Here is a 23,237-nt window from a genome sequence, read left to right as displayed (position 1 = left end):
AGTTTAGGTGAGTTGTGAGGGGTCTGAAACTAGACCAATGGTAGTTGGGATGAAGAAGGAGGAAAGGATTCAATAAATATTTAGGAGGAAGAATGAGTAGTATTTGAAGATGGACCATTAGGTTGATGGAGGGGTAGGATTGATTCCCAACTATCTGGCTTGGGAGACTGCATGCCATTGTTGCCATTAACTGAGATGGTGAAGTAGGAGGAGCAGAGAAAATAGATGATGGGGAGGAGGGGAGTACAGAACAGATAATTGAGGATAAGAAATGATGGTAGGTTTATTTGGACATGTTGAGTTTGATGTGCCTATGCATAAGTTCATCAGTCAGTTGGATTTAAGAATCTGAAGTCTGAAGAAGAGTTCAGTCTTAAAAATATAGATCTGTAAGTTATTAGCACATAGAAAAAAAAATCATGGGGTGGATAAGTTTGCACAGGGAGATTGGTTCAGTGAATAGAGTAGTGGCCTGAGGTTGAAACCCCAGGGAACATCAATATTTAAGAAGAGCCCAGGGCCGGCCTTGTGGCCTAGTGGTTAAGTTCGGTGTGCTTCCTTTCAGCAGCCTGGGTTCAGTTCCCAGGTGTGGACCTATACCACTCGTCAGCGGCTATGCTGTGGTGGTGACCCATATACAAAATAGAGGAAGACTGGCAACAGATGTTAGCTCAGGGTGAATCTTCCTCAGCAAAAAAAAAAAAAAAAAAAAAATCCCAAAGGCTTTTTGTGGAAGAAGGAACAGTCAGAGAGGTCGGAGATTTCAGTGGGTCGCGGATCCCCAAGACCACCTCCAGGATCAGTGATTCTGACTAGGAGGACTCACAGAACTCAGCAGCTACTCATGCTATGGCTATGAATTATTACAGAGAAAGGAAACAAAGGAAAACCAGCAAAGAGACAAGGCACGTGGGCCAAAGTCCAGAGAAAACCAGGCTCAAGCTTCCAAGAGTCTTTTCCCAGTGAACTCACGGAGGATGGGCTTAATTTTCCCAGCAATGAGTTGTGACATGTGTGAAATGTGGTGTACCAGAGAAGCTCATTAGAGACTCGGTGCCGAGTTTTTACGGGGGCTGGTCGCATAGGCCTTCTCTGCATAGTGTATGCCAAAATTCCAGACTTCCAGAAGAAAAATAGTTTTGTCTGTATAAACCACATTATTAGCACAGCTTAGGTCCAATGAGCCAATCTTATCAGTTAGGGTGGGGGAACCCTCTAAAATCCAAGTTCCCAGACACCAGCCTAGGGCCAGCCTTGTAAGCAGACTTTTTTTTTTTTTTTTTTAATTTTTATTTCCTTTATTGTTATACTGTGAAAAATACAAATGAAGAGTGGGGGAAAAAACTTTTAATTTGTGTTTTCCCCATTCCCAGCAGCTCTATCTTCTTTTCCAAATTATAAAAAGTCGCTCTTTTAAATACAAGCTGATCAGGTCATCCCTGAAACACAATAACTCAAGCTGCTGACCTTGGGAAAGCAAATCAGAGACTACGTGGAGAAAGAATTGTAATCCAGTTCCGCAGCAGAGAGACTTATTTAAGACACAGCCTCACGCTCAGTTATAACCCCAGCCCCGGGGGCCGGCGGGGTCCCTGGGACATGTGACAGCTGCTGTGTAAGAGACACAAGCGGAGAAGGCCTGAAGCAGGCTGGTTTTGAGGAAGGAGGCACAGGACTTCCTTGGCGGTCTCAGCCAAGCTGGCGGCCTGTTATCTGCCCACGAGTATGTTTTTGCCGTGTCTAAACAGGGACTGCAAATTGAACATAATCCAAGCTGGTCTAAGCAGACCTTTTAAAGGATGCAGTCAGGCCTGCAATGTTAACTTTTTTCTACACATGTAGTAATAACAAAAATCAAGAAAATTGAACATTTCAAAAAGGAGAGAGTGATAAACAACATTAAGGCAGCAGGAGTTCAGTGTGTTGAGGACTGAAAGTGTTCGTTGGACTTGGCCACATAGAGATCATTGATAATCAATACCAGTTGAGTTTCATTAGAGGAATGCGAGCAGAAGCCAGGCTATGATTTATTGAGAACAATAGAAAGTGAAGATGACTATCTCAAGCATTGTGCCTCAGAAGAAAGTGTAGTTTCTGTAGAGGGACAAAGATCAAGCATTTTTCAGATATGAAAGACTTGAGATGATTTTTGGTTGAAGGGAAAGGGTCAATAAAATGAGAGAGGAAGGTCGAAGTTTAAAGCAATGAAGAGAATAATTACTGGTATAAGTTCCCTAAAGATATTGGAAGGGATTCAATCAAGGAGAAGGGGCTAGCTTTGAAATGTAGGCTAAAGGGAAGAAGGCAAGGTCATAGAGGTGTGTATGTTTGTGCGTGTGTGTGTTTCAGGGAAGCTACCAAAAGCCATGGATATGGACGTTTGTAAAAGGGAGATAAAGGTTAAAGTTCACCTTTTACCAGAAAAGAATGCTAGAAATTGATAGGGCCACAGAATGGCACTCAAAAAACAAATATAGCCAACCGTTACTCCTGGCCTCAATGCCAGGAGTATTTAGCTAAGGAAGTCTAGAAAGAACTCTTTTCCTTTCTTACATCAACTCAGTACTGCTGGAGAAATAAAGAAAGAAGGCTTAGAGGGATGAATTTATTGATGGAATGTATGAAAGTAATATCTAATCAAGACCAATGATAAATAACTAAATCAAATTTTTGACATCTGGAGAATAATGTAGAGGAACTTATAAGATCATGTGCTATACAATTCTCTTAAGTAAAAAGAGCATAAATGCAAAATGTTTTCATAAATTCCCCCTCAATGTTATGTTTTAAATCAGATGATAAAAATCACTAGAATGAGCTTTATTTCTTTTAAGAGTATCAATCTGAAAAGGAGACTACATTGAGATTCTTTGCAGAAATTATTTCATAATATACTTTTGAAACCACTTGATCATATACCTTCATGCTGTGACAGATAATGTGAAGGGTACGTAATTTGGGTTTCAGAATTATAATTACCTAAACAAAAGATACATTTATAACCAATCTGCTTCTTGGGCAAGTGAAGCTGTTTCCATAGCAGGAATTAAACTTTTTTGACCAGTATTAATCACATTTTCGCAGAATTAGCATCCCCTTTTCAGCACTTAATATAAATTGTTTTAAAGTGTTAACTTTCATATATTTGACAACCCTGTATTGGGATTTCAGTGTATTCTACTGGGTAGTTATCCCACTAAATTAGAATTTATTTACAGAAATTATTCGTTTCACCTGGCTTCTTTTTTTCACATGGAGAATTAACAAACCATACATTTTTTTCTTTAAGGGAGATAAAGACTATTAAAAATAATTATTGATATTTCTTACCAGATGTGTTCTTTAAACTAGTATTTTATTTTTTATCAGTATTGAATTATATTTAATTAGATTGTAGGGTTTCATTTATCAAAATTCTGGCAAATGTATATCTCGTTATTAATGTGAGAAAGCAATTTAAAAACTTCTAAAAATAATAAATATTTTAGGACCTAAGAAGCCAAATTAGCATTTCCTTTAAATGATTTGAGAGTTATTCTTTATAATGAAGAACTGATAACCACTTATCAATTTCCTCGGAAGTTGGCACCATAGGAAGAGTCTTCTTAGAATTGGTAGTTAGTTAATTTGACTGATACATAGCTACTTTGATGTCTTATTTCAAATATTTGTTGATTGAATTGTATTTTTACGTAAGCAAATTATCAAACATTTGTCCTGCTGGTCAAAAGATCACTTTAGAATCGTATATATATGTAAATATCTATTTGAGAGTCAAGATTTAAGTGTCATTGAGTCTGTTCTCTTTTAAGGTTTGTTTTAATCCCAAATAGGAATCATGTTACTGTTAGCACAAATAATATACCTAAATGCCTTTGTAACTTGTACCGTAAATTTGGATGAGTGGATAAATTATAGATAATGATAAAACTATTGAGGTTTTCCTTTTTCTTCCTTTTATTAAGGAGATAACCATACTGGTCTAGAAATATCTGTTCATGAGTGGTTGGTTGGTGGCAGTTTGGCTTTTTAAAAATGCTTATAGAAAGTGAACATCATCAACAAGTTCTTATTTTTTTAAACCAGAGATGTACCTGCATCTTCTCATTAAAGTACAATTTTCAAAGAAGGAAAGTAACCTTATTTACATATTATGTGCCAGAAACTACTAGTTGCTTTCAGGTCTGTTCTTATTTAGTTCTCACAAAAATCCCATGTTATAAATAATGTTATCACCAATTTACAAATAAGGAAACAGTCTTAGAAGAGTTAAGTAATTTGCCCATATGAAGGAGTGCCGCTGAGATTCAAAGAAGTACATATACCTTCTATTACTTCATGCTTTCCCTCAAAACGTATAATTTGGGGGTAGTTTTCATATATTCATTTTCTAGAATGAAAAATTTCATATAATCACATACGAACTTTCCATTTATGGAGTTAGTACTATATATAGTAGGGATTATTCTTCTTCTAGAAGCTCAATGTGTTAAAAATATAACATCGTCTTTGCTCTGAAAATGGCTCTTACAGTTAATGGTACCAGTATTTTTGCAGTCTCCCAGATTTAAACCCTTAACATCATAATTTACTCCTTCCTTCATCTCTCTCACCCCTCTGCCTCATATCCATGAGTTGCCAGGATTTAACAGTTCTAGCTATGTAATATCTCTTATATCCATTTGCTTTTCTCCATTTCTATTTCTTTTACCCTGTAAGGCCCACATTTTTCTTCCCTCTTGAATCATTGCAGCAGTCTACTAACTAGATTTGCCAATTCTAGTCGTTTCCCTGCTCCAGGCCATCTTACCACTATTGCCATATTAATCTTTGTAAAGCATAGTTCTGATGTTTAACCTCCTTCAAAGAATCATATTATTGTCCATTGCCAAGCATTTACAGTTCTAGACAGTTTAGTCCTAAACTCATCTTTGCCTCATCTCTCACCTTACCTCTTCATGTACCTTTCACGTCAAGATATGTCAAACTCTTTCTGGAATGCCCTGCATTCTTTTCTCTGATCAATTCCTAACCATTCTTCAGTAGCTAATTAGAACACAACTTCTTCCGTATAGCCTCTCTTGGTATAGATTCCCAGTAGAAGTAATCTCACCCTCCCCTGAACTCCATGACTCTTACTCTGTATCTCTCTTGAGGTCCTTATAGCTTCCTACTATTTGGTTGGTTTTTTTTTTTTATTGTCATGTTTTGTGTGTCTCCCTACCAGATTATTAGCTTATGGAGAGCAAGAACTGAGTCTTTTTCATTTCCATAGTGCCTATCCTAGTACTTTGCGTATAGGAGGCTTTCATTAAATATTTGCTAATTGATTGAATATATAAATCTTAAAAACAGGTAAATGATACTGTATTTTGTTGTATATAGGATGAAGGTGACCAAGCAGCAAGTGTTGAAGAGCTAGAAAAACAGATTGAAAAACTGAGTAAAGTAAGCACTTTTAAGATTACGGTTTACATCTTTTTTGCAGTGTTTTAAAAATCCACCTTGTATGGCATTAGTTTTTCTGGCTGCTAAATAAAAACAAGGTTTTTGTAAGTAATTAAAATGAGGAGCTCTAGAAACATTCTCACAATTAAACCTTAAAAATTTAATGCCAAGGTTAAAAGCCTGTCTCTTAAGACATGGTACTAAACTAAATCAGGGCCTATGTTCTTCAGCTCTTCATTTAAATACAAATTATCACTAAATGCATAGTTTTATTTCTTGGAATTAATTACTTTTAAAATTCAGTCGAATTTTATGGTAATTTCAGCATCTTATGTTTTATTTTACATCAGTATATTTGTGGATTTTAGTTCATTGGATTTATAAACTGCACATGTTTATGTACTTATTAAAATTGAATTTCAGTAGCATTAGTGAAGTTTTAGATGAACTTTTTGTTAAAATGAGTTTTTTAAAGTATTATGAGATTAATATTATGAGATACCTATATACTATATCAATGTTAGATCCATCACAAATTTATCCCAAAATTCAATTATATGTTGCCTGGGTTTACAGCATCAGTATAAAAATAGGCAAATACAGGTATGACCAATTGAGTATTGGTCATATGTGAGTATTATTTGTTATATACTATAATAAATAGAATTGAGCCAGTGTGCTTTGGCTCAATAAAATACTTGATCACATTGTTTATTATCAAGTATAAGACATGCTTTACTATAAGATATCTGATAAAATAAAACTTATCTTTTTAATCCATGACAACAAAAATATTCCATTTACTCTCAAAATAATTTCTATCTGAAATTGAAGTCAGGCTTGTTAATATTTAGCTCTTTTGCTATCTTTTCCCAGTAGTAAAATTTTTCTGTTCTAAAGTCACTTATATATTAATTTTTAAAGCACTTAACACCCATAGCTTAATTATATGCATCATTTTTTAACAGCAACAGAGTCAGTACAGAAGGAAGCTCTTTGACGCTTCTCACTCTTTACGTTCGATGATGTTTGGCCAGGATCGTTACAGACGCCGGTACTGGATTCTTCCTCAATGTGGGGGGATTTTTGTAGAAGGCATGGAGAGTGGTGAAGGTAGGAACTATTGATCTATTACAAAGTAATGTAAGAAACCATATTTTTCAAAACCCTGTTACTCCTTCAATATATTTTTGTGCTTCCAGAATCAAATTTGCTTTATGGATAAACATTGTAAAATGTTGCTTCTCATTCCTTTTGAACTCATAATGCCCCTTTCACTGATAAATATTCCTTTTCTGTCCATTTCTTTTCTCTGTGGCCCTTTCTAACATCAAACATAAACTATTCTTTTTCACATAAACTATTCTTTTTCTTATTTAGTGGACAAAATCTTCTGTATTATCCTTTATAACTGTTTCTCTTCCTTCCCATTTCTCTTCCTTCCCATTCTCAAATATTCAGCATGTGGTTTATTCTTGAACCTTTACAACAAGCATCCATTCTGACAGTATCCCTGGAGGTAACTTGCTTAAATCTAAGATCCTTATCATAATCCTCATTCATCTTGAAATCTTGTTCATGTTTGAAGTTTGTGATCATCTCCTTTTCCGTTAAACTTCTTCCTGTCTTGAGTTTTGTGTTACTACACAATCCTTGATATTCTACCTGTAGACGATTCTTTTGCTGACTCCATTTCTGTTACATTAACTAGCACAGTACATAGTACATTTATTTGCTCAATAAACCATCTGGAGTTGAACTTGTCAGAACTCTATGTCTGGGCATTTCCAAATGTTTAAATTCTGATGGGGCTAAAAGTGTTATGTCAGTGTTTACAGGTTTCAGGGTGTAGCTACTGCCCTGTGGTAGTGCTTGGAGGCAAAATCCTCTTTCAACACATTTTTTTGAATACCTGCTCTGTGCCAGGCATTTCTAGGCAATGCAGAAGATCAAAGATAGATAAAACGTAATCCATGCCATATAGAAGTGTAACAGTCCATTGGAGAAAGGAGATTGTCTAGAATAGAAATTATATAAAGCAGTTTTTTTAAGCTTTTTGTTTTTAGCAATGGAACCACCCTTTTTTAAAATAAAGATCCCACGTGGCAGGGCACGGGGAAGCCATTAATGAAATAACACATGTAAAGTGCTTAGAATAGTGGCTGGCGTCTAAGCATGTTGGCATATAGTAAACAGTGTTGTTATTGTTTTGCCTAATAATATATTTCCTGTGGATTCAAATTATATGAAGTAAGTATAAAATCATGGGATGATGTGTGAAAGTCATGCTCTGCTTCCCCAGGGCAGGAGTTGCTGATGCAATCAGGGTGGGTACAAGAGGCTTCAGTTTTGTTTTATTTCTTTTTAAAAATTGATGTAGATGGCTCAGCATGTTGATTTAACAGGACAGTGTACTGGGCTTTTTTTTTAACTGTTTGCTTAAAACATTTAAAAGTAAAAATATTTTTAACAATGAAAAAAATAAATTTAAACATAATAAATATAAATAAGTGGGACTACTTCATACTAAAAAGCTTCTGTACAGCAAAGGAAACCATCAAAAAATGAAAAGGTTGGGGCTGGCCCAGTGGCATAGTGGTTAAGTTTACACGTTCTACTTTGGCAGCCCAGGGTTTGCAGGTTTAGATCCCGAGTGCAGACCTACACACCACTCATCAAGCCATGCTGTGGCGGCATCCCACTTACAAAATAGAGGAGGATTGGCACAGATGTTAGCTCAGTGACAATCTTCCTCAAGTAAAAAGAGGAAGATTGGCAGCAGATGTTAGCTCAAGGCCAATCTTCCTCACCAAAAAAAAAAAAGAAAAGGCAACCTACTGAATGGGAGAAAATATTTGCAAATCAAAATCTGATAAGGAGCTAATATCTAAAATATATAAAGAACTCATACAGCTCAATAGCAAAAAACTAAACAATCCAATTCAAAAATGGGCAAAGGACCTGAATAGACATTTTTCCAAAGAAGACATGCTGACGGCCAACAGACACATGAAAAGATGCTCAACATCACCAATCATCGGGGAAATGCAAATCAAAACCGCAATGAGATATCACTTCACACCTGTTAGAATAGCTGTTATCAAAAGACAAGAGATGAGCAAGCCCTGATAGCCTAGTGATTAAAGTTCTGCATGCTCCGCTTCCACAGTCCAGGTTTGGTTTCCACGTGCAGAACCACACCACTCATCTGTCAGTAGCCATGCTGTGGTGGCAGCTCATATAGAAGGACTAGAAGGACTTATGACTAGAATATACAACTATGTACTGGAACTTTAGGGAGGAAAAAAAAAAAATACAAGAAATAACAAGTGTGGGTGAGGATGTGGAGAAAAAGGAACCCTTGTGCACTGTTGGTGGGAATGTAAATTGGTGCACTATAGAAAACGGTATGGAGGTTCCTCAAAAACTTAAAAAGAAAACTACCATATGATCCAGCAATTCCACTTCTGGGTTTTTATCTGAAGAAAATGAAAACATTAACTGGCAAAGATATATGCACCCCCATGTTCATTGCAGCATTATTTACAATAGCCAAGATACAGAAACAACCTAAGTGTCCATCGATGGATGAATGGATAAAGAAATTGTGTGTGTGTGTGTGTGTGTGTGTATATATTTATTTATTTATTTATAATGGAATATTTATTCCATATATAATGGAATATTATTCAGCCATAAAAAAGAATGAAATCTTATCATTTGCAACAACATGGGTGGACCTTGAGGGCGTTATGCTAAGTAAAATAAGTCAGACAGGGAAATATCATATGATTTCTCTTATATGTGGAATCTAAAAAAAAAAACAAAAAACAAGCACATAGGTACAGAGAACAGATTGGTCGTTGCCAGAGGCGGGGGGTGTGGGGGGGTGTGGAGAAATGGGTGAAAATTTCTTTTAACTTAAATAGTTTAAAATTTTAAAGTCTTATGCAGAACCCCAATATCTAACAAAAACAGAATTGTTCTGGTTGATGTATTTGGGGAACTCATAGCCTTTCCCGATAGACTTCTATGCTATATACTTGCTTTCCAATCCAGGGATGGCCCCAGAGGCAACTCTAAGAAATATTAGGACTTTGCAAATTAGAGAGTCAAGTCAGAGCCATCAATGATATAAATACAAAGTACCTAAAGGGCTCAAAATGGAAATGTTTTATAGCCTACTTAATATTTTATCATAATTTTTGGCATACATGGCCATCTCTACCACTAGACTGTGAGCTCTTGAGGGCAGAGACTAATTCAGGCAGGGGAACTGGACTAAAATACATAATCTGGGAGTGAGGTACACATTGGATTGGAATAAAAAGGGGTGGAGAAATCAGTGGTGAGACCATTCCAGTAGCCTAGATAAAAAGTGGGGAGGCCCTAAACTCAGGTGCAAACAGGGAGACTGGGTAGACAGAGATATCTTGAAGGTGGAATTGCTATAGAAAATTATTGAATATAATGTAAGAAAAGTATAATCAGAGATAAATTTGATGAATGAATCCTCAGTAGAAAAATTATGAGGCTTTAAGCTGAATCAGAGGAGTCAAGAGGAGGAGCTTGTTTGGAATGAAATTAAAGTGTTAGTACAGAAACCTAAATTAAAATGACAAAATTGTGAGTCACTTGAAGGTGCAGCACCATGGTATAGCTTAAGAGCAAATACAGAAATGTCCAGGCAAGTGGCTTTGCCTTCTCACCTGAGAAGATTTAAAAAAAGACTTCACGGGGCTGGCCCCGTGGCTTAGCAGTTGGGTGCTCAGGCTCTGCTGCTGGCAGCCCGGGTTTGGATCCCGGGCGCACACCGATGCACTGCTTCTCCGGCCATGCTGAGGCCGCGTCCCACATACAGCAATTAGAAGGATGTTCAGCTATGACATACAACTATCTACTGGGGCTTTGGGGGGGAAAAAAAAGGAGGAGGATTGGCAGTAGGTGCTCGGAGCTGGTCTTCCTCAGCAAAAAGAGGAGGATTAGCACGGATGTTAGCTCAGGGCTGATCTTCTTCACCAAAAAAAAAAAAAAAAAAAAAGACTTCACCCCTACCCCAGACCACTTAAATATTCTTCACTTTGATTAAGGGCCACATCATTCTCAGTCATTTGGGCATGTAAACCTGAAGTTATCTAGCATATCAACTTTTCCTTCAAAATGTGTGAAGTCAATCTCTGCAACACTACTGAAATCAATTCTTTATCAATATATACCTGGATTATTACAGCTGTCCTCGACTTCTCTATATACATTCCCTTCCTTCTGTCCCCTATACATTCTGTCATTGTATCACATCTGTACTCCAAAACCTTGATTGACTCTCTGTTGCCCATAAGATGATGTAATAAATCTGTATGTCACCTGGCATTCAAGGCCCTCTATAAATCTGACCTCAAAATATCTTTATTCTGTTGTCAAATATGAATTTACATAGACCAGTCTACTCACTGTTGCTTAGCACACGTGCGTTCCTCCCTCTGTGTCATGCATACTATGCCTTGCCAAATTCTACTCAATATAATGCTAATTTACCTTTTCTTCAACCATCTAAATTTCACCCATCTTTCTTGACCCAGCTCAAATCTTAGCCCTTTTATAAACTCTTCCTCAGCTTATTTAAGTGAAAGTAATATTTGCTATCTGTGAACACCTAGAAAACCAAATAATTACACCATTATCTTGGCACACTGATATACATACTATTTATGTATATTATTTAAATTTTAAAATCCTTGTATGTACAACTTTTTATTCTCCATAGTGTCAAGCATAGTACTTTACACACCATAGGCACAGTGAAAGTACTTTAATTAAGAAAGTAAGGGCCGGCCCCGTGGCTTAGCAGTGAAGTGCACGCGCTCCGCTGCTGGCAGCCCGGGTTCGGATCCTGGGCGCGCACCACTTCTCCGGCCATGCTGGGGCCGCGTCCCACATACAGCAACTGGAAGGATGTGCAGCTGTGACATACAACTATCTACTGGGGCTTTGGGGAGAAAAAATAAATAAATAAAATCTTTAAAAAAAAAAAAGAAAGTAAATAATTTTATTTATAATTAAATGTCTTTATAGAGTTTATAAGAATAGCTTACAGGGGACTTTTTTTTTTTTTCGAGGTCATAATAGTCTATAACATTGTGAAGTTTCATTTGTACATTATTATTTGTCAGTCACCATATAAATGCCCCCCTTCACCCCTTATGCCCACCCCCAACCCCCTTCCCCGTGGTAACCACCACAACTGTTCTCTCTGTCCATGTGTTAGTTTATCTTCCACATATGAGTGAAATCATATGGTGTTTGTCTTTCTCTGTCTGGCTTATTTCGCTTAACATAATACCCTTAAGGTCCATCCATGTTGTTGTGAATGGGACGGTTTTCTTTTTTTATGGTTGAGTAGTATGCCATTGTGTGTGTATGTGTGGTATATATATATATATCTTCTTTATCCAATCATCAGTTGATGGACACTTGAGTTGCTTCCATGTCTTGTCCATAGTGAATAATGCTACAGTGAACATAGGGGTGCATAAGTCTCTTTGGATTGTTGATTTCAAGTTCTTTGGATAAATGCCCAGTAGTGGTATAGCTGGGTCATATGGTATTTCAATTTTTAGTTTTTTGAGAAATCTCCATACTGTTTTCCATAATGGCTATACCAGTTTGCATTCCCACCGACAGTGTATGAGGGTCCCTTTTTCTCCACATCCTCTCCAACATTTGTTGTTTTTTGGCCCTGATAATTATAGCCAGTCTAATAGGTATAAGGTGATAACTCATTATAGTTTTGATTTGCGTTTCCCTGATGATTAGTGATGTTGAACATATTTTCATGTGCCTGTTGGCCATCCATATATCTTCTTTGGAAGAGTGTCTATTCATATCCTATGGCCATTTTTTGATCAGGTTGTTTGTTTTTTTGTTGTTGAGTTGTATGAGTTCTTTATATATTTTGGAAATTAACCCCTTGTCTGATATATGATTTGAAAATATTTTCTCCCAGTTGGTGGTTTGTCTTTTCGTTTTGTTCATGGTTTCCTTTGCCTTGCAGAAGCTCTTTAGTCTTATGAAGTCCCCTTTGTTTATTTTTTCTTTTGTTTCTCTTGCCTGAGTAGATATAGCAATCAAAAAGATCCTTCTACGACTGTTGTCCAAGAGTGTACTGCCTATATTTTTTTCTAGGAGTTTTATGGTTTCATGTCTTACCTTCAAGTCTTTAATCCATGTTGAGTTAATTTTTGTGTATGGTGAAAGATAATGGTCTACTTTCCTTCTTTGGCATGTGGCTGTCCAGTTTTCCCAGCACCATTTATTGAAGAGACATTCCTTTCTCCATTGTATGTTCTTAGCTCCTTTATCAAAGATTAGCTGTCTATAGATGTGTGGTTTTATTTCTTGGCTCTGAATTCTGTTCCATTGATCCATATATCTGTTTTTCTGCCAGTGCCATGCTGTTTTGATTACTATAGCTTTGTAGTATTTTTTTTTTAATTTTTATTTATTTATTTTTCCCCCAAAGCCCCAGTAGATAGTTGTATATCATGGTTGTACATCGTAGTATATTTTGAAGTCAGGGATTATGATGCCTCCAGCCTTGTTCTTTTTTCTCAGGATTGTTTTAGCTATTCAGGGTCTTTTGTTGCCCCATATAAATTTTAGGATTCTTTGTTCTATTTCCATGAAGAATGTCATTGGGATTCTGATTGGGATTGCATTTAATCTGTAGATTGCTTTAAGTAATATGGACATTTTAACTCTCTTTATTCTTCCAATCCATGTGCATGGGGATATCTTTCCTTTTCTTTATGTCATCATTGATTTCTTTCACTAATGTCTTAATAGTTTTCATTGTATAGGTCTTTCACCTCCTTGGTTACATTTATTCCTAGATATTTTATTCTTTTTATTGCAATTGTAAATGGATTATATCCTTCAGTTCTCTTTCTGTTATTTGGTTTTCGAGTATAGAAATGTGACTGATTTTTGTAAGTTGATTTTGTACCCTGCAACTTTGCTGTAGTTGTTGATTATTTCTAATAGTTTTCTGATGGATTCTTAAGGGTTTTCTATATATAAAATCATGTCGTGTGCAAACAGCGAGAGTTTCACTTCTTCATTGCCTATTTGGATTCCTTTTATTCCTTTTTCTTGCCCAATTGCTCTAGCCAAAACCTCCAGTACTGGGTTGAATAAGAGTGGCAAGAGTGGACACCCTTGTCTTGTTCCTGTTCTCAGAGGGATGGCTTTCAGTTTTTCTCCATTGGGTATGATATTGGCTGTGGCTTTGTCATATGTGGCTTTTATTATGTCAAGCTACTTTCTTTCTATACCCATTTTATTGAGAGTTTTTATCATAAATGGATGTTGGATCTTGTCAAATGTGTTTTCTGCGTTTATTGAGATGATCATGTGGTTTTTCCTCATTTTGTTAATGTGGTGTATCACATTGATTGATTTGCGGATGTTGCACCATCCCTGTGTCCCTGGTATAAATCCCATTTGATCGTGGTGTTTGATCTTTTTAATGTATTGTTGTATTCCATTTGCCAATATTTTGTTGAGGGTTTTTGCATCTATGTTCATCAGTGATATTGGCCTGTAATTTTCCTTCTTTGTATTGTCCTTGTATGGCTTTGGGATCAGGGTGATGTTGGCCTCGTAGAATGTGTTAGGAAGTGTTCCATCTTCGTCTGTTTTTTGGAATGGTTTGAGAAAGTTAGATATTAAATCTTCTTTGAATGTTTGGTAGAATTCTCCAGAGAAACCATCTGGTCCTGGAATTTTTTGGTGGGGGAGGAGGTTTTTTATTACTGTTTCAATCTCTTTACTTGTGATTGGCCTATTCAGATTCTCTATTTCTTCTTGATTCAGTTTTGGGAGGTGGTATGAGTTGAAGAATTTATTCATTTCTTCTAGATTGTCCAATTTGTTGGCATATAGTTTTTCATAGTATTCTCTTATAATCCTTTGTATTTCTATGGTATCCCTTGTAATTTCTCCTCTTTCATTTCTAATTTTTTTATTTGAGCCTTCTCTCTTTTTTTCTTTGTGGGTCTGGCTAAGGGTTTGTCAATTTTGTTTATCTTCTCAAAGAACCAGCTCTTTGTTTCATTGATCCTTTCTACTGTTTTTTTGGTTTCAATTTCATTTATTTCTGCTCTAATTTTTATTATTTCCCTCCTTCTGCTGACTTTGGGCTTTGTTTGTTCTTCTTTTTCTAATTCTATTAAGTACAGTTTAAGATTGCTTATTTGGGATTTTTCTTGTTTGTTAAGGTGGGCTTGTATTGCTATGAATTTCCCTCTCGGGACCACTTTTGCTGCATCCCATGTGAGTTGGTATGGTGTATTTTCATTTTCATTTGTCTCCAGATATTTTTTGATTTCTCCTTTAATTTCTTCAGTGATCCATTGGTTGTTCAGTAGCATGTTGTTTTGTCTCCACATCTTTGTCACTTTCCCACATTTTTCTTGTAGTTGATTTCTAGCTTCATAGCATTATGGTCTGAAAGGATACTTGATATGATTTCAATCTTCTTAAATTTATGCAGGCTTGCCTTGTTTCCTAACATATGGTCTATCCTTGAGAATGTTCCCTGTGCACTTGAGAAGAACATATATTCTGCTATGTTTGGATGGAGTGCTCTATATATATCTATTAAGTCCATCTGGTCTGGTTTTTCGTTTAAGTCCAGTATTTCCTTGTTGACTTTTTGTCTGGATGATCTGTCCATTGATGTAAGTGGAGTATTAAGGTCCCCTACTATTATTGTGTGTTGTTAATATCTCCTTTTAGGTTTGTTAATAGTTGCTTTATATACTTTGGTGCTCCTGTGTTAGGTGCATATATATTTATAAGTGTTATGTCTTCTTGGTGGAGTGTCCCTTTTAGGATTATGTATTGCCCCTCTTTGTCTCTCATTACCTGTTTTATCTTGAAGTCTACTTTGTCTGATATAAGTACGGCAGCACCTGCTTTCTTTCGTTGTCCATTAGCTTGGAGTATCTCGTCTTCTATCCCTTCACTCGAGGCCTGTGTTTGTCTTTAGAGCTGCGATGTGTTTCCTGCAGGCAGCATATTGTTGGGTCTTGTTTTTTAATCCATCCCCCACCACTCTGTGTGTGTCTTTTGCTTGGAGAATTCAATCCATTTACATTTAGAGTGATTATTGATGTATGAGAGCTTAATGCTGTCATTTTATCACTCATTTTCTGGTTCTTCTGCATTTCCTTTGTTTCTCATCCCTGTGTTTTGGACTACCAATTCAGTTGGATAGTTCTCTATGATGGTTTTCTTAATTTTCTCTTTATTTATCATTTGTGTCTCTGTTCTGATTATTTGTTTAGTGGTTACCATGAGGTTTGTATAAAAAATCTCATAGATGAGATAGTCCATTTTCTGATAGCCTCTTATTTCCTTAGACTAAGTTGATTAAATCCCTTTCCTCTTCCACAGGGGACTTTATTTATTTTTTTTTTCTGTTATTATTTTTTTGTGTGTGAGGAAGATCGGCCCTGAGCTGACATCTGCCAATCCTCCTCTTTTTGCTGAGGAAGACTGGCCCTGGGCTAACATCCATGCCCATCTTCCTCCACTTTATATGGGATGCTGCCACAGCATGGCTTGACAAGCAGTGCGTCAGTGCGTGCCCGGGATCTGAACCGGCGAACCCTGGCCACTGCAGCGGAGCACACGCACTTAACCGCTTGCGCCACAGGGCCAGCCCCCACAGGGGACTTTTTTAAAAAATTTTAGGCCTCTTAGATTAAATAACACTGATTGAATTTGTAGCTGTTAGACCTCAGTTTCCATTCAGGTCTTACCACTTAACCTCTCTGGACCCTGATTTCCCTCTCTACAAAAGAACGTTAATAGGCTCTCTATAAATTCTTTGGTTGTTATAAGGATCATATCAAATAATGGATCTAAAAGAGCTACAAAGCAATATATAAATATTAATTGTACTCTATACTATTATTGGTAGTCCTTTCTCAGTACAGGGGGAAAGTAGGAATGATTTTTCACCTAAGGGTTATTTTCTCATAAAGTTTTTATTACTTCATTGATGAATGTGCATCTGCTATAGTATTCTAAGTGCTATGGAAGTTATACAATAAATAATAGGTGTAGATTCCTTTTCATCTACAGCTAATTAAAATAGAACAAAAATCATGGTTTTAATCATCAAGTGTTTAATATGCACCTATATTGTTTCTTGTACTAAGTACAGTGGAGATACAAACGAATCAATTAGCCTGTCTCTATGCACAAAGAGCTCACAGTCTAATTGGAAAGATATAACATATATGAAGACAAAGACCAAGAACATATAAGGGTATAATATAGGCAAGTCCTATATCTGAGAGGCAAGGCTGATAAGGATGAATAAGTACCAACTGGTAGAAACTACCATGAAATAAATGGATAATGAAAGTTAATACAGCATTAACAATATGCATTATTCTACTCCTCTCATTTATCACTTTTTAACAGTTCTCTAAAAGCACAATCTGTTCTTAATAAAGTTAGATTTAAGAACTTATTTAAAAGTTTAAATGCACAAGTTTTTAAAAAATCCCTGTAATATTCTTATCATCAATAATATTACATAGAGAAGATATTAGATCTTGGATTATCTCCAGAGAAAAAATATTAATTAAATTCATGTTGTGCAAGATGCAAGGTAACCTGCAGCACAAGCAAAACACACAGTGCGAATTACAACAAAGTTTATCAGTCATGGTAACTCAAGAGCAGAGAGGGAACAAAGCACACAGGATCTCCTAAGCCCCCATAGTGGTTCTCCAGGGGTGTGCCAGGTGCAGGCTGGACAAACAACAAGAGCACTCCAAGAGAGATGCCTGCCTTCATACTACTCTACATTTTTAGGTTAGTTCAAGCGAAGGTAGAAAACCCTTTGTTTCTCTAAGCAACAACGTATATATCAAAGGACCTCTGGACCTGGGAATTGCACTAGGGAGTGTGAATACAAAGGGCCAGGGTCCACGTACTGAGGGCCCCGGGAACAGTGCCAACGTCAGCTACAGGCCATGCTGTCCCTCTGCAAACCAGCTCGGCGACTAAGCTGGTTTGCTAATGAGTCTCAGGGAGGGAAGGAGGAGAGCCCCCATAGCCATCTAGCTAAAACTGAGGGTTTATTCAGCTTCATCCACCCCGTACCCTTGGTAGCTCACTAGATGTAGGCTTTCCCATCTGGAACAGTTACCAGTTGGATTTTAAATGGTGCCTTCTGAAGGAGACATCAGATAGCCAGAGAAATTCCAAAACAAATAATATACCGCAACATTGGGAGACATAGAGCTCCCTTGAGCCATCCCCTGGACTATCTAACAAATAGTCCAAAGCTAAGCATTTATATAATATTTGTTCAGCAATAAGATCCCAAGCCTTCTCAATGACAGTGTCCCTCAGGGGCTGATTGTGGGTCATACCCTCAGCTTCATAGGTGCCTATTCAAGGAAAGAGACCTCGTCCAAACTAATGAAAGCCTGTATCCCAGACACCTGCAGGTAGGCTCTGATGCTGGCACTGGAGACCACAGCTGAGAAAGTCTCCAGTGCCTTTTAGATTTTGAGTTACTGTTAGCACCATGCTCTAACCAACTGAGCTAACCATCCAGTTTGAGTCGTTATAAAGGGTCTCGTAGTTCCCCAAGTGTGTAGACGGTGTTATGTCCAAGTAGGAGGCAGGAAGGGCCTGCCTTTCACGTAAGAAAACAAGTTCCATTGGATTACGGAGAGTGTTAACCAGTCTGGTTCAATGCTACATTTTGTATCCACGTGGCATTTGTGCTTCCCCGGGGTTAGCACACTGCCAGTGTGCTGTTAGTTGGATTCAACTGCAGGTCTGAAATGGAAAAAAAGTGCTACTAGGTGCCCCTGATGTGGGAAATGGATCAGTGGGAGCTGAGATGGCAAGAAAAGAGTGTCACTGTGCCCTGAGGAGACAGAGTTTTACACAGTAGAACCAGTAAGGACAGGATTATGGATGGCCAGGGCAGTAAGGAAGGAAGAGTAATTCCCATGGTGTTGTTTGAGGGGTGCCCCTGAAGGTCCCCCACAGTTAAATAGGTTGAGAATAACAAATCCAACATCGTGATAGCTTTGAAGTGAGTGTCATTGCGTGGGATAGCTGCAGAGGGTTATTCAGTACAATTTGTTCATATCTGTAGGAAAGTTGAAGAGAGAATTATTCACGCTTCAACCACCCTCTTACCTTCTGTGATCAGGATATTCATATCCAAGCAAAATCCATCATTATCTTCAGGGGTGAGCCATATGGTCTGTCTTTTTTTTCTGGAACAGTAAGTTCCACATGAGACCAGAAGTTATCATCTTCCCACCAAAGATGTCCTCCAGATGGAATACACTGTATGGGTGTAAGGACTGCAGCAAAATCTCCTGCTTGTAGAGTGAGTGTACAACAAAAATTTAGAACTGTTTGAAGTAAAGAGAAAACCAAAATTGCCCCTCCTGAGGTTGCAGCTAGCAAATGTCATCTAGAAAGCAGGAGAATGTGGACATTTGTATCTATCCATTCATCTGTAATATGAACAACACAAACTTCCCAGCCATCTGTTGAAATCATGATAGGTACCAAAAAAGGAGAGGAATATTGAGGTGTAAAAACTCAGCATCCCAGCATGCTAAGTAGATTCTTCAACTCCAGGATGCCAAGGAACTTTACCAAAATGGAGAGACCTTTATGATGTATAAGCAGTGTTCAAAGTATAAACAGTAGAGGGCAGCCGGACCAGACAGTCTTACAGAAGTCATTGTTAAAGGGGTTGGTGCAGCTATCTTTTAGAATGCTATTCCAGCATTCTATACGCCTATAGATAAGAAGGAGCATGGATCAGTCACCCAATATGTTGGCAAGCCCATTGTTGAATGGCAGCAGCTGTGAAAGGAATTCCAATTGTTTGATTGTATCATTTCTGGAAACCCCAATATATAACAAATATGTTTCAGTCCTAATAGTTTGTATGTTGTCTGCACATGCAAGAGGCACAGTAATTCCATATCCAGAAAAGGTGTATACCATTCAGTGGCTAGCAGAACTCAGATACCCAAAAGCTGACAAATGCCATCAGAGTCTCTTTGCCAGAGACTTCAGTCAGAGATGCTTGTAGTACTAGTGTCAAACAGGGTTGTTAAATTGTGAAATGCTGTTGCTCAGTACCCCTACCTGAATCTATTCTTCTTTAAGAAATACAATCTCTTTCTCCTCCAGGTATGCAACACTGTTGTACAACCTTGGGAGGCCTTGTAAATACAGAGGGGTTTTGGCAACACACCTGGCCAACAGTTGTAGAAGCTACCAGTAGAGGTCACAATAAATATGTCCAGCTGATATGTGGACATGCTTGTGCAGAACTTAAGTACCCCAGTACTTCCATGCCAGTATGCAATCTGATAAAGGAACAACTGGAGTTCACGCAAAAGGTCCAAAAGCCTTTGCAGTGATTGTAATTCTGGTCTTTCAGCCATAGGTAACACCGAATCCCAACCCCATCGATAGATACTTGGTCCCTTATTTCTGGCAAGCCCATAAATGTTTGAGGCTCTTCTCCTTTCCAGCATAATGAACTGAGGAGTATGGTTAGTAAACCTTTGGAGGGGGACCTGAGGACTCAGCCCAGCCCTAGTCTTCCTTAAGTTTGAAAGAGCCCAGATCAGAGAACAAAGAAGCCTGGCTCCGAGAGTTAAATCAGACTCATAAAGTAGAGCTGATGACTGTGAGTATTCCCACCCATGATCCCATTTCAAAAGATATTATAGGGTGTGTCCCTCCATTCTATTCTCTGAGTCCTTTTCTAAAGAAGCTAGAGGCCTTGAGATCTTACCAGATAGTTTGAGGGATCTCTGAGGGAGATTCTTCCCCAGTGACCTTTTCCACCTAATCTTCTGGTGACTCCCCGTCTCCTGACAACTCTTCAAGCCTATGAGCTGTGTGATAGTCTGTGTGTCATCTCACAGGTCTCTTCTCCACAGTCTCAGTGAGTCTTTTAAGTTTTCGAATAGGACCACACTCCCTCACTCTAGACTTCTGTTTTATCAATCCTTCTGTTAATGAGCAATACCACGTTTATTGTTGGGAGGGAGCCTCTACAGAAGTCTAGTCTGTCTATCTTATCCTTCCTTTGTTCCTTTTTTCTTTTTATTTTGTGCAGAAACCTCTGCCACTTATTAGGATCTCTCTTTTCATTTCCTCCCCTCAGATGTGGCTTGTATGACCTAAAAGAACCGTTTCATTTCTAACAATGCCTCCCAGATGAAGGAATAAAGTCAAAGCCATTGTCCACTTAAGTGGACCTGCTCTGATTCAATCATCCAACATTCTCTGCACCAAGAGCATGTTGTCAGGCCTTCCCCTCTCAAGCCCTTGGTTTTCTTATAATCATGCTAACACAGCCAGTGTCTCAGAGCAGCTACATCCTTTGTGGATCTAGTCCAGTTCACATTCCAGAGTCTCCTAGAAAATCACCCCAGCGGGGATATATTTTACCGATGCTACCAACCATCTAGTTTGGAAATGGAGTGGCAATGCCTGTCCTAGCAGTATTAATCAACCCGGACTGCTCATTCTGTAACAGAGACATGTGCTTCCCCCTACTCACCTTCATTTAATACCACTGTGGTCCCTTCATCGTGCAAATAAGCAAGCCAAGTCTCTAAGGATCCTTCCAAGTTCTTATGGTAGTCGACCTCTTGAGAACCTAGCTCTTACTCTGCATACTGGTGGATTTCTTTCTGCTGGTGTCCTATAGAACAGTCCTCACAATAACTGGCTTCACATCCACAGAGGCCAGTTGCTTCATATGTTATAACAGAGGGATAATGGGATTTTGCCCCACTTTCCCTTCTAAAGGGGTTGCCATGACCCTTTGTAGTTTACCCTTCCCCTTAGGACTCATGGAAATCTCTAAGCTGGTAAGGTGGAGGCACAGAACTGAATTTCAAGCCACCTTATCACCAGTAGTCACTCTTTAGTGTACCACTTTAGGACTTCTGCCATCCTTGGGCATAGCTACTGAGACCATCCTAACTCCACCAAGTGAATTACCACTGACCCCAAGGAGAAATTCTTCCACCCCTGGTTACTTCTCTTCTAGAAATCTGTGACATCAGGACTTTGTTGGACACCAACTGTTGTACAAGATACATGGTCACAAAAACCACAAGGACACATGTAGTGCTAATAGCAGCAAAGTGTATTAGTGAAGACAACTTATAAACAGACAAGTAACAGTACACAGGATCTCCCAGCTCCCATATCGGTTCCCCAGGACTTGGATGTGTGACTAGAGCACTCCAAGAGACATAACAGTATACCCCACACTTTGCTCTGTATTTATGGGTTAGTGTGAGAAAGGGTAAAAAGCACTTAGTTTCTCTAAGTAACAGAAAACATATCAAGGGACCCTCAGGTCTAGGAACAGTGCTAGGGGGTACGCATACCAAGAGTCCAAGTCTACATACCAAGGACCTGGAGAACAGTGTTGACATAAGCTGGCTAAAGGCTCTGCTGTCCTTCTGTAGGCCCTCAGGAAAGTGGGAAGGAAAAAAGCCACCATGGCCACTCAGTTAAAGCCAGGGATTTGTTCCCCTTTAATTCATTATCTTTTTTTGTGTGTTTTAACCATTTGGGGTATGTTAGGTTGTAGATAATTTATTCAGTATTGTAAGGAAAATGAAACAAGTTTATTGTTCATTGTATGTATATACTGTGATATGATTTTTACCCTTCCATTTTGTATTAGGATATGGTTACAGCATTAGGTCTGTAAGTATAAAACATAATTCCTGTCATGGATATGTGGGAGAATCTTACCTGAAGGTTGAGGGTATTATAGTATCAGTCATCTTTTTTAAAATTCCTGCATCAGACTGGGAAGGAACAATCCTAGATGGACAAGATAAGACCTTTCCATCTTATCATGGACATGATAAGAATCTCTTCCTTTAGTCTTCTCCACAGTAATAGCAAGATGTCTCCTGGGAGCTGGGTTGTGGTGGCACTATCGACATGAGGAGAGTGGAGTAGCTATCAAAGTACTCCTGAGGTTATGCTATACTGAATGGGTAAGGGCCTTTGAGCCTGGGAGGAAGCCACTGAACAGAGACCTGTACTCTAAATGCCAGTGTTTTTACATTTCTTGCCTTCTCTATCTGTGTTTCAGTTGGAGTTTAGTAAAATCTATTTGAAAGTTTTAGCCTGCTTCAGCCCAACTAAGGAGAGCCAAAGGAAAAAATTTTCCCTTAAACTGGGAGTGGTGGACCCCTAGGGTCCAGTGACGACTCTTAGGTGAACTGAGAGGGTTCGGAGTGCTTCTGATAAAACTCAGGAAGACACAGTCTCTTTCCAATACCAAACTTGCTATTATTAAGATTTGTTTTAATTGGGAAATGGTAGGTTGTTTGTCATTATGCACTTGCTCCTACTAGCAGGGAAATTAATCAGGTGATCCACTCCCACTTTCATCTCCTACTTGTCTCCTCTTCTTTAGTCTGTTTTGAAGATGTTTATTAATACACATGTCAAAGAAGTAAGGGCTGGAAAGAACAGGGGATTGTGTGAAATAGGAGACAGAAAACTATTTAAAATTAAAGAATCTCTTTATACTAAACATCTTATATAGATTTTTAAATTTTTAAAAATAATTTTACATGTTAATTAGAGGTTTAGCTATTTATAATTAAGCAATTTGAATATAAAAGTTAAAGACAACCATGAATAGGCTATTAAAATGTATCATCAGCTCAATC

General features: G+C 38.0%; 1 protein-coding gene across 16 annotated transcripts in view; it reads left to right on the top strand.

Annotated features, from left to right (window-relative positions):
• The window catches only part of BAZ2B (bromodomain adjacent to zinc finger domain 2B), a 383,461-nt gene that overhangs the window by 335,392 nt on the left and 24,832 nt on the right, over positions 1 to 23,237 (top strand). For all 16 annotated transcript variants that reach the window (XM_058549063.1, XM_058549049.1, XM_058549051.1 and 13 more), the window contains 2 exons: positions 5,386 to 5,448; positions 6,417 to 6,561. In XM_058549063.1, coding sequence (XP_058405046.1) covers positions 5,386 to 5,448; positions 6,417 to 6,561 — 208 coding nt within the window. The remainder of the gene's footprint in view (positions 1 to 5,385; positions 5,449 to 6,416; positions 6,562 to 23,237) is intronic.

The sequence above is a fragment of the Diceros bicornis genome, chromosome 10 (genome assembly GCF_020826845.1).
Source record: "Diceros bicornis minor isolate mBicDic1 chromosome 10, mDicBic1.mat.cur, whole genome shotgun sequence".
Taxonomy (NCBI): domain Eukaryota; kingdom Metazoa; phylum Chordata; class Mammalia; order Perissodactyla; family Rhinocerotidae; genus Diceros; species Diceros bicornis.
Note: the sequence above shows the minus strand (reverse complement) of the source record. Positions and strands in the feature narration are given on the sequence as shown.